The sequence below is a fragment of the Myxine glutinosa genome, chromosome 2 (assembly GCF_964187855.1).
Source record: "Myxine glutinosa chromosome 2, kmMyxGlut1.1, whole genome shotgun sequence".
NCBI classification, from domain to species: Eukaryota; Metazoa; Chordata; class Myxini; order Myxiniformes; family Myxinidae; genus Myxine; species Myxine glutinosa.
The window spans coordinates 245,041,068-245,053,915 of NC_136262.1; the positions used below are offsets into that span (position 1 = coordinate 245,041,068).

The following is a 12,848-nucleotide window of genomic DNA, read 5'->3' on the forward strand; positions in this document are numbered from 1 at the left end:
CTTTTAAACGTTAAAACAAAGTGCTTTATTCTCATCGTCACTACTTGCCAATGTCAAAACCTTTTCAAGTTTACTCCAGTCTTCATCATTTTAAATGTTGCAGTAAAGCTACAAAGCGGACTCCATTTCTCCAATGTAAATAACACTCCTTTTTACCATATTTCGTCACCACTGAACACAAAGCCTTTGAGGAATTGTCTGTGATTGCTGAAGGGTTGAGAGAGGCCAGGTTGAACGAGTACTGAGTCGAGTGAAAAGTGAAATGATAGACCACTGACCTTTGTGACATGTACATGTCGGGCCTCGTGCTTTCACTTCAACTTGTGCGACACCGATAAGGTTCATTGTTTTTATTGTACTATTGAGTGAAAACACAACATCGTGCTCTTCTTTGTTTGGCCGAGATTGAACCTCTATGCAGAAATATTTTTACCTCTGCCACCAAAGGTGGATGGAGGTTGTGTTTTCACCCCTGTCTGTCTGTCTATCTGTTTGTTTTGTCTGTCTGTCTGTCTGTCTGTCTGCAATGGATTTTTAATTCTGTCTATCTTGCTTAGGAACAAGATATCTCAAAGTCGTGGACGGATTCGGACGAAATTTGGCTTACGTGGCGAGGACGAAATGATTAGATTTTGGTGAAGATCTGGATTTGGATCCAGCTACAAGAATTTTTAAAGTGATTATTCACCATTGGGAGAAAGGGCCAAAAACGATACAAAGCAGGATATCTCAAAAAGTTGTGGACGGATATGGACGAAACTTGGTGGACAGGTTGGGTGTCTGACAAAGAATAATTATCAATTATATGTTGGTGAAGATTTGAATATGGATTTGGATATGAGAATTATTTAATTTTTTAAAAGTGATCCTTCACCATTTGGAGATAGGGCCAAAAATGATACATAGCAGGATATCTCAAAAAGTCATGGATGGATTTGGAGGAAACTTGGTGGAGTTTGGGTGTGTGACACGAAATAATCAATTAAATTTTGGTAAATATTTGGATCTGGATCCGGCTAATATAATTTTTAAGGGATTCTTCACCATTGGGAGATAGGGCCAAAAACGATATACAGCAGGATATCTCAAAAAGTTGTGGACGGATGATTTTGATTAAATGTGATTCTATATTGAAGGTTATAAGACAGCCAAGAAGGCTGCAAAGAAAGAGGTCGCAAAGGCCAGGAGGCATATAAGAAAATGTTCAGAGAACGCTTGGATTCGGAAGAGGGTCAGCGAGGGGTATTCAGGATTGCAAAGCAGATAGCGAAAGAGAGGTGCGATGTGACGGGGGTGACTTGCTTGAAAGATGAAGTGGGACAAATTGTTGTGGACCCAGATTGAATTAAAGGAAGATGGAAGAGATATATGGTAATGCTGTTGAATGCAGAGAATGAATGGGATGGCAACATAGAGAGTAACCCAGTTTTAGGACCGGCAGAGAAGATAACTGAGAAGGAAGTTGAGGAAGCGATAAAAGCAATGAAGAGTAGAAAAGCGGGAGGGCCGACAGGAGTTGTGGGAGATATGTTGAAGGCAGCGGGAAGTTGGTGTGTGAAGAGAATGACAAAGATCTGTAATCTGGTGGTGAAAGAAGGCTGCATTCCAGTGGATTGGGAACTGAATACCCTCGACCCTCTATATAAGGGGAAAGGTGACCCTCTGGACTGTGGCTCGTACGATAAAGTTATTAGAGCATGGAATGAAGGTATTGGAAAGGGTGTTGGAGAAGAGGATAAGGAAGAAAGTGAAGATCGATGAAATGCAGTTTGGATTTTTGCCAGGAAGAGGAACGACAGACGTGCTTTTTATTGCAAGGCAGTTGCAGGAGAAGTACATGGAGAAGAGGAAGAAGTGTTTCTTGGGTTTGTTGATCTGGAGAAAGCATTTGATAGGGTTCCACACGAAGTAGTGACATGGGCATTGAGGAGGTTAGTGGTGGAGGAATGGTTGATCAGAGTGGTGATGGCAATGTACGAGAGCGTGCACAGCTGTAAGGACGAAGGACGGGACTGTGGTGAGTTTTAGGTGAAAGTGGGAGTGCATCAGGGGTCGGTACTAAGTCCACTACTATTTGTAGCTGTGATGGAGGTGCTGGCTCAGAACGTAAAGGAGGGTTTACCGTGGGAGTTGTTGTATGTAGATAATCTGGTGTTGATTGGGGAGAGTATGGATGGACTGAAGGAGAAGATGAACAAGTGGAAGGAATGTATGGAGGCAAAAGGTCTAAAGGTGAATATCGGAAAGACGAAGGTGATGTCAAGTGGAAAAGCATGTGGTGAGGTGGAAAGAACTGGGAAGTGGCCGTGTGCTGTGTGAATTCCATTCAATGTACAATGTGCGCTGAGTGGGTTCATCAAAAATGCAGTGGTCTGAGGGGTCATTAACCAGTGTGGCAGCTACATTCAAGTGTAAGGTGTGCACAGAGGGAGCTGCAGATGGAGGAAATGTTGAGTTGGATGTTGGAGACCGCGTGAAGCTGGAAGGTGTGAAAACATTTTGCTACTGAGGAGACCTGCTGAATGGAGAAGGTGGATCAGACTCGGCGACGTTTGCTGGAGTGAGATGTGCATAGAAGAAGTTTTGGGAACTGAGTGGCGCGCTGAGGAGGGAGGGGAGTGTCGTTGAAGCTGAAGGGAAAGGTGTATGCTGCATGTGAGAAGTGTTATGATTTATGGGAGTGAGACATGGGTAATGAACGTAGAGCAGCAACAAAGGGTGGAAATGCGAATGATTCGGTGGATGTGTGGAGTATCGTTGAGAGAGAGGAAGACAAATGATGAATTGCGAAAGATGATGGGAATAGAGCCTGTGATGGATGCTGTGAAGAGAAACAGGTCAAGATGGTTTGGTCGTATGTTGAGGAAGGATGAAAGTGACTGGTTGAAAATGAGTGATGGAAATGAATGTAGAAGGAAGTCGAGGACGGGGAAGACCGAGAAAGACTTGGCTAAAGATGGTGGAAGAAGAAATGCGGGCAAGGGGGTTAACAAGGGGAGATGCAGAAAATAGGGCAAAATAGAGAAGATTGTCATGGGGCCCGCAAGGCTAACCCCCGCTCTAGCAGGGAAAATGGCCTTAAAATGCCTGTTGTGATTCTATATTGTGATTTTCTGTTTTTGTCTGTTTTCGGTAGTTGTAGAAAACTTCCGACATAGAAGTCCACTTCAATTATTTTCATTAATTATCATCCTGGCATTAAACATATTCATTAAATTATTGCAATTTTCTCATGCCGACTTTGTTAATTTAGATTAACCTTCCGCAGGGAACACTGATGACAACCATAATATGGTCAAATGGCAAACTAGTTGTCAAGAAGGCTAGCGTCGGTATGCGTCGGCGGACTGGTGCAACAATGGATAGAATTGTCAGACCGTTGAGCTTATGCTACGATGAAGCGTCGACACACGAAAGGTCAGCTTTTTGCTTCCTAGGACGGTTAGCGTGCCCCACATTCCGTCGATTCCATCCATTTTAATCAGGGCAGCTGTGTGTAATCCCAATTACCCTCGCTTGTTGTTGTTTGATCATTTATTGAATGAATTTGCAAGACATTTGCTTTGTGTTTGCATTTGAACATTGCAATAATATTATTTATTTCTTTTTATTTTCGCAACGGTCTCATTCCATTTCCATATGTACCTATCTGTACATATTGATTCGAACACTTTTTTTTTTTCTTTTTTTTTTGGCAGAATTTCCAATTGATTTTGATTTAATTTGATTTGGTCCTCTGAGATGTTATGTGCATCATGGGTTTTTTCTGTTTTGCATGTTTTGTGAATTTGATTGGGAATCCTGCTCATGATCCAATGCTGCCCATGAAAATGGATACTCTGCACTTGGCATGCTTTGTTGCTGAGTTTGTTTTTGGTTAATTTTGATGAATTAACTCTGTGGCATGAACAAATGCAAACAAAAATGTAATAACGCAGCCGTCATTTAACCATAATTGTTTTCTTCTCTCTTGTGCTGTTCTTTATGATTATAAATTTTTGTCGTTCATAAGAGGCCCTTCCATTATTTTGTTCATATGAGGCAGCGCCTAACGATGCAATGTCTGAGCTAACTTCGTCCAAAATATCTGTTTGTTCAGTGCATCATTTTTCTCAAAGATCGTTCCAAAATCCTCAGTTTCTCCAAGAAGAGTTGACAGAAGGATCAGCTGGGACTGTTCCATTTTACTCATTGGCTCAGTATGGTTGCCATCGCACCTGTTATTCAAAGGTCGCTATAGGTCAAAGGAATCACCTTTGATTCAAAGGTCAAAGGTCGCCCTACAAAGCTAATATAGATCGTGCTCAGAAACCTCCGCTAACCTCCGCTCCAGCGGGGAAAATGGCCTTAAAACGATCATTCATTCATTCATTCAGAAACGCAAATCAAGGGTTGAAAATACCTGCACGGCAGTGAAACAAAATTGAAAATCATTCCAAACAGGAAATGTCCTGTTTTTAATGGGGGACCCAAATGCACAGACCACCTCGACACTAATCTATCCCTTCGTACCCGACAAAGGTAATGTCTTTTTCCAATTTGCGATTTCTAAAATAGGTAATTTTGCGATCAAAAGTCGAAATCTTCTTCTTCACACTTAGCCGTGACATCACACTCAGAAGTCGACCATCACTCTCAGAAGTCGACCGCCATATTTGTACTGTCTGCAGATTACATCACGGTACGATTGAACTCAAACGGTGTATAATGTTCGATTTTCCACAAATATGCCAAGTCGATGTGTCCTTGATGGTTTTAGTAATATGATTATTTCATGCTACACCAATGGTTGAAAGACATTGAGCTTGCCAAAAATTGGACGAGCTTTGTCTGAAATACCCGAGTGTGGATCGGGGCTCCAAAATGTTTGCTTTTGTGCTTGGAACATTTTACAGACCACTGTAACAAAACAACAGAGATGGCTGGATCTTGTGGTCATCCGCCATGATTGAGAGAGGATGTCATCCCCACGATTAGGTGGAAGAAACAGCCGTCACTAGAAACTCTAAGACCATCTCTACCCTGGTACCAGCACTTTTGCACTGGCTATTTAAACAGTGAATCAAACACCTGTGTTGTCCTGCCGGCGACTGATCTCACTTCGCCACCGCCCCACACATCCCCCTCCCCCTCCACTGGGGCAGGACATGAAAAACTTTAAACATCAGAGGGACTCCACATGGAGAATATTTTATTGCGAACTCTGACATCATCGGTCACATGGTATGACAGCCTTGTTGGAGTAAACTTTTTTTTGATATTTTCTCCGAAATCGCTGCACAAAAAAAAAAAATCTCACTGGTGTCTGAAGGAAGCAGTTCAGTGTTTGGCATTTTTAATGTGAAATAGGCAAAGCCTAGAAATGAATGAAACCCTTTAGAATTGCCCATTAGAATTACACATTAGAATCACCCATTAGAATCACCCATTATAATCACCCATGAGAATCACCCATTAGAATCACCCATTTGAATTACCCTTTAGAATTGCTCTTTGGAATTTTCCATTAGAATTACCCATTAGAATTACCCATTAGAATTACTCTTTAGAATCACCCATTATAATCACCCATTATAATCACCCATTAGAATCACCCATTTGAATTACCCATTAGAATTACTCTTTAGAATTACTCATTAGAATCACCCATTAGAATCACCCATTAGAATCACCCATTAGAATCACCCATTAGAATCACCCATTAGAATCACCCATTAGAATCACCCATTAGAATCACCCATTAGAATCACCCATAAGAATCGCACATTAGAATCGCCCATTATAATTCTCCATTCCAATCACCCATTCCAATCACCCATTCCAATCACCCATTGGAATCACCCATTAGAATCGCCCATTAGAATCGCCCATTGGAATCGCCCATTGGAATCGCCCATTAGAATCGCCCATAAGAATCGCCGATCAGAATCGCCCATAAGAATCGCCCATAAGAATCGCCCATAAGAATCGCCCATAAGAATCGCCCATAAGAATCGCCCATAAGAATCACCCATAAGAATCGCCCATAAGAATCGCCCATTATAATTCTCCATTAGAATCACCCATTAGAATTACCCATTAGAATTACCCATTAGAATTGCCCATTAGAATTACCCATTAGAATTACCCATTAGAATTATCCATTAGAATTACCCATTAGAATTACCAATTAGAATTACCCATTAGAATTACCCATTAGAATTACCCATTAGAATTACCCATTAGAATTACCCATTAGAATTACCCATTAGAATTATCCATTGGAATTGCACATTAGAATTGCCCATTAGAATTGCCCATTAGAATTATCCATTAGAATTGCACATTAGAATTGCACATTAGAATTGCACATTAGAATTACCCTTTAGAATTACCCTTTAGAATTACCCTTTAGAATTACCCTTTAGAATTTCCCTTTAGAATTACCCTTTAGAATGACCCTTTAGAATGACCCTTTAGAATGACCCTTTAGAATTACCCTTTAGAATTACCCTTTAGAATTACCCTTTAGAATTACCCTTTAGAATTACCGTTTAGAATTGCCCATTGGAATTATCCTTTGGAATTACCCTTTGGAATTACCCTTTGGAAATACCCTTTAGAATTGCCCATTAGAATTACCCATTAGAATTACCCATTAGAATTACCCTTTGGAATTACCCTTTGGAAATACCCTTTGGAATTACCTTTTGGAATTGCCCTTTAGAATTACCCTTTATACAGACTTGGCATTTAATATGGAATATATATTTTTTCTTGACTTGGGTTTACTTTCTTAACTCAGTATATCAATCTGGTGAGTTTCTATTACACTTTGGTGATTTATTTGTTAAAAGAACCATGTCACTGATTGTCTGTCGCAGCAAGAAGTCAACAACAGGATTATATCACAGGTGGCGTGGCAAAATGTACGGACAGGTGCATTTGATGATTGGCTTCACAGTCGGGTATACAAGGGTTGTTGCGTTCTGTATTAGTGGAAAACAACTGCTGCACGTCTACAAAAGTTATTGCCGCTTCCTTTGGAGATGGTCCGTCAACTCGACAATGCTGTTTGTCATGGAGTGGTGGCTTTATGAAATTACGGCATGAAACAGCGTGCTATTGCTCGGCAGTATGGCATCACTCAAGGTCAGGTGTCAAAGATCCTGAAACGAAATGCTCAGAGGGGTGTCCCTACTCCAATACCGAGGCCAGGACGTCCCCGCAGAACCACAAGGAGGGATGATCGCCAGCTGCACCGGTTAGTCCGCAATGGCCGTACCAAGTCAGCTAATCGGCTTCGGGCTGAGTGGCAGCAACTGACAAATGTGCCTGTATCCAGAAGGCTAGTCAACCAACGACTGGTTCAAGCAGGCTATCGTGCCAGGCGTCCCCTGAGAAAGCCACGCCTGACCAGACAACACCGCCAGCGCCGATTTCAGTGGGCCAGAGAGCACCATCAATGGCAGCCAGGACACTGGAATCACGTGATCTTCAGTGACGAGTCTAGATTTCTGGTCTATTGTCAAGATGGCCGCGTCCGAGTGCGCAGACAAGTGCATGAAGCCTCGAACAAAGATTGTATAGTGCGAAGAGTCCAAGCTGGAGGTGGTGGGGTGACCGTTTGGGCTGCTTTTCATGCAGGGGGCAAAACTGACCTGGTTGTTCTGAATGGAAACCTGAACCAGTTCAAGTACAGGGCCATTCTGGAAGAAACATTGCTTCAATTTGCTCGTGCAGCCTTTCGAGGAAACTTTGTCTTCCAAGATGACAATGCACGGCCTCATCGTGCTCGCATGATCCAACACTTTCTTGCTGACCGTGGTGTAGAGCATATGGAGTGGCCTGCCATGTCCCCGGATATGAATCCGATAGAGAACTTGTGGGCAGAATTAACGCATCAAATCGACCACTTGGACCAGCAGCCGACCTCAGTGCGTGAATTTCAGCAGGCTATTGTCACTGCATGGCAAGCGATTCCTGTCCAAACCTTGGCAAATCTCGTGAACAGCATGCCTCGACGTGTACGTGCTCTCCTGAATGCTCGTGGGGGTTACACGAAGTACTGAACTGTAATTTTACTGTCCGTAATCCCAGTCGTAATTTAACTTTTGTTTTTGTTAAAAAAAATTTTGGCTAATGTGCAAAATAAAGAGATAGTTCTGGAAAACGTACAGAAGTTTAACACAGTACTGTCCATGAATTGAGTTCGATATCAGTTTACATCACTTTCAAGGATCAATTTATTTGTTTCGAAATGTCAAATGTGGTTTTTGTTTCTTTTAAAGGTCACATTAACAAAATCTAGAATAATTTCAACATAATTCCAATGAACTTTTGGTTCTGAGACATCTTGAAAAGTAAGTTCACCCCCACAAAAAAAATATTCCATATTAAATGCCAAGTCTGTAGTAAAGTATATGGGCCATAATATTAGCGTGTTCTGTTAATGATGGTATTTTTGTTCAGCATGAACACACTAGGCGAGACTATTCGCTCTACAAGTGTCACTAAAGTTTTAATATACAAATGTAATATACAAGGAGACTGTTTGTACAACATGGTTGAAACCAAGCACTTCTCCCCACCTTCCAACCCCAGGATACATGTGTTTATCCATTTAAAAAACTCCTCTTGGTTAAACTTCCAAAATCCAGGCTGACTGCACACCTCCACTCTTTTTTATTCTTTTTTTTGATGTTGTAATAACATTTTGATGTTGTATTGGCCAAATCACAGGTGTGGCGGTTCCATAAAGAGGTAACATTTTTAGTTATTTCCAATGCTGTACGAATATCTGCCAAGGCTGCTCTTGCCTCATTTTGTGCTGCAGGAGGGATATTTCAGAGAATACGTACGACCTCTTGTCATTCCTCAACTCACTGACTTCTGCATGGAGCTCACAGGCATCAAACAGGTACTTTCAGCATTCTTTACTTGAAGCCAAGATTTGTATTTTCTCTTGAGTATATTTTATGCCTCCGCTGACTAAGTCAGCAGAGGCATTATGTTTTTAGGTTGTTCGCCCGGCTGTCTGTCCGTGATAGGTTTTCGTTACCCCGATAACTTAATCACTTCATGGATGAAGGGATCTACTCACTTGCAAGCAGCTTGCTATCGCTTGTCAAGTGGCTTGCTTGATTCAAAACACTCAAACAAGCACTCCAATGGAATGGAGTGCTTGGCACCGCTTAACACCATGATGGTCTCCATGGAAACAATGCCACAGCTGTACTCGAGCAAATGCTGTTTGGGGCGTCGTTTTAAATTTCACTCAATCCTCTTGTGACAACTTCCCCAAACAAATGTATTGTATTTGTGACGGCTACAGACTACGAGGATGATGGAAAGAAAGATAAATAAATGGGGGATTCAGAAGGAGGAGCCCCCTGTCCAGTTTACCAATGGACCTAACGCTGCATTGTTGGGAGGGAAGTCGGTGGGGTGTTTGCATGTTTGTAGATCTTGAAGAGTTAGGATGAAAAGTACAAGTAAAAATTGAAGTAAGAAATGCACGTTTACATCTGGTTTTTGAGTGCAGTTATAAACGTTGGCACCAAGAAGATGCTCAAAATTAAAAGAGCCCCCTTTTATCAGTTACATTATTTCAAGGACCTGTGACAAAGGCAGTCGGATTTAATAGTCAGGTTCACTATGTCAATAAATTATATTTCGTTCAAAATCATGGTAGATTAGCAAACATATACATTTTTGGAAAGGTTATAGCATAAGGAAACTAAAAATCAATGTTTACATTTGGAGAGATACCTGTATGGCGGCCATTTTGGATTTTCAAAATGGCCACTGTAAAATACATATTTTGTTCTATTTCTGCCTCTAATTACCCTAAAAACTTTTAAAAATATACTAAACCTATATTTTCAGGGACAAGGAATCCAATGAAAGTATCAAATTAGTGCTATGGGGAATGGTAAGACACGAATCGAAGGTTTTGAATTGCAAAATACTGTCTTTATATTCGTGATAAGTTGCATAATCAAATACATGTTATCATTTTGTACAGGCAGTTAATAACATCAAAATGCGTCACAATAATTCATATCACCAAACATACACAGGCAGTCAGCAAAATCATATATACACATGCAGTCAGTATAACTTCACATCTACACAGGCAGTCAATGACAAAATATACACAGGCAGTCAATGGCATCAAACATACACGATTACAGAATATGCCGTTTAGAGTTCGTCATCACTGTCCTGTGTGTCGTATCCGACAATATAGTCCGCATCGTTTTCACAGTCCGTTCCACACAAGCAAAGGTCGGTCAAATTGATTGGCAAATCGAATTGGTCGAATGGTCGATCGAATCGAATTCGATGAATCGAATCGAATCGATCGAATTGGTCGAATGGTCGATCGAAGCGATTGGTCGAATCGTCGAATTGGTCGAATGGAATTGGTCGAATTGGTCGAATCGAATTGGTCGGAATTGGCAAATGTAAACATTGATTTTCAGATTTTCCATGTAATAACGTTTCCAAAAATGTATAGGTTTGCTAATCTACCATGATTTTGAACGAAAAAACATAGTGAACCTGACTATAAATGCTCAGAATGCACGACCTAACAGAGTATCCAGCATCACTCAACCATTAGCAGGGGCTCGACCCACCCGGTCATCCATATTGGCTCCACAATTTGCACTTTCATTGCCCCCCCCCCCACCCCACCCTCCACTTTCATTGCCACCCCACCCCCCACCCTCCACTTTTAAGTAGCGATCAATGTCTATGCGAGAGTACCACATGGTCCATGCTACGCTTAACACTACATGTGGACCCCCATCACCCCCACCCCCTTTCCACGGAACATTATCATCCCTTTTTTTTTGGCATGTTCCATTAAAAAGGAATTTTACGGTATTTTATGACTTGCTCTCCACCTGTCGGTTTTTCTTTCTCCCTGTCCCCCTCTGTTTTGATTTTCCTAAAACGGAGCTATTCATATCAAAAGGTCTGGAGACAGTATGTATGGAGAGTAAGTATGTAAGAGAGACAGTAAGTATGGAGACAAAAGGTCTGAAGGTGAATATCGGAAAGACGAAGGTGATGGCAAGTGGTAAAGCATGTGGTGAGGTGGAAAGAACTGGGAAGTAGCCCTGTGCTGTGTGTAGGAAGGGTGTCGGAGTGAACTCCATTGAATGTACAATGTGTGCTGAGTGGGTTCATCGAAAATGTCATGGTCTGAGAGGGTCATTAACCAGTGTGGCAGCTACATTAAAATGTAAGGTGTGCATAGAGGGAGCTGCAGATGGAGGAAATGTTGAGTTGGATCTTGGAGACGGCGTGAAGCTGGAAGGTGTGAAAACATTTTGCTACCTAGGAGACATGCTGAATGGAGAAGGTGGATCAGACTCGGCGACAGTTGCTGGAGTGAGATGTGCATGGAAGAAGTTTTGGGAACTGAGTGGCCTGCTGACGAGGAGGGGATTGTCGTTGAAGCTGAAGGGAAAGGTGTATGCTGTATGTGTGAGAAGTGTTACGATTTATGGGAGCGAGACATGGGTAATGAAAGTAGATCAGCAACGAAGGGTGGAAATGCGAATGGTTCGGTGGATGTGCAGAGTATCGTTGAGAGACAGGAAGCCAAATGATGAATTGCGAAAGATGATGGGAATAGAGCCTGTGATTGATGCTGTGAAGAGAAACAGGTTAAGATGGTTTGGTCATGTGTTGAGGAAGGATTAAAGTGACTGTGTGAGAAGATTGATGGGAATAAATGTAGAAGGAAGTAGAGGACGGGGAAGACAGAGAAAGACTTGGCTAAAGGTGGTGGAAGAAGAAATGCGGGCAAGATGGCTAACAAGGGGAGATGTAGAAAATAGGACAAAATGGAGAAGATTGTCATGGGGACCGCAAGGCTAACCCGCGCTCTAGCAGGGAAAATGGTCTTAAAATGCGTGTTGTTGTTGTTGTTGTTGTTTTTGTATTTTCATGAAAAAATATGCACTCAAATTGTTTGTGGTGATAACAGCAAACCTATAGACGTATTTCCTATTTCAGTTTGACACATCATCATCACTCTCAGTGTCATATTCAGCATTACAGTCTGCATCGTTTGTGCATTCTGTGCCGCACAAGCATAGTTCTGTGCAAGGCAAGTTATTCCTTCTGCATGAACATCTCTGTGTAGATCAGTTGGTTTCGCAGTGGCATCTGACCAACTCGATGATGGCTTAGAGGCAGGAGGAACCTTTGTGGTGACTGGCAGTATTTTGCCGCTTTTGTCCTGATAGTAACCAAATTTCAGGGGATCAAAAGGCTGTTGCTGCATAACATTGAATTGGCACCATACTCTGCTTTGTAACCGCACACGCTGGATGTGCTCCTCAAGTGCCCCGAGTGTAGGAGATAAGTTGTTGCTTTCAGCTTGATGTTTACAAAACAGATACCATCTTCGATCAAGGATACTTGCAATGTGAATGCCCTTGGGACAATAGGGTGAGCACACAAATTTGACCAAAACGTCTTTCACCTCCTGTGTTTGGTCACCTTCCTCCGGTAGTTTCATCAGTGCTCTGACTAAGTGAATTTCAGCTTTCATATACTGCTGAAACAATTTTGTTTTGCCTATTCCTGAGAATTTTCCAACATTGTGTGCACCAGTGAATGCGTGGAATACAGGTTAGCTTGCGCCTTTTCTTTGCCCAAAGCTCTCCAGATTGGCTCTATTTCGACTGTACCTGATACCATCAAAATAGATGTCTTTTTGCAGAGCTTGTCATAGTGTGCCACATCCAGAACCAAGACGTCATTATCAGGAGTGAAGAATACTAGCTGTGCACCAGGATACCGCTGTGATGCCTCCGCTGCCAGGCAGATCATCAGTGTCAGCCTCC

General features: G+C 42.0%; 2 protein-coding genes across 6 annotated transcripts in view; both read left to right on the top strand.

The window, feature by feature from the left end:
* The window catches only part of KNDC1 (kinase non-catalytic C-lobe domain containing 1), a 1,149,158-nt gene that overhangs the window by 534,672 nt on the left and 601,638 nt on the right, over positions 1-12,848 (top strand). The gene's annotated exons all lie outside the window — the stretch shown is intronic.
* The window catches only part of LOC137420699 (uncharacterized), an 85,076-nt gene that overhangs the window by 46,806 nt on the left and 25,422 nt on the right, over positions 1-12,848 (top strand). For 2 of the 3 annotated variants that reach the window (XM_068105978.2, XM_068105979.2), the window contains one exon: positions 8,816-8,899. In XM_068105978.2, coding sequence (XP_067962079.2) covers positions 8,816-8,899 — 84 coding nt within the window. Of the gene's footprint in view, positions 1-3,268; positions 3,418-8,815; positions 8,900-12,848 lie in introns of all 3 variants that reach the window. The other variant, XR_010983181.2, reaches the window with a different exon arrangement.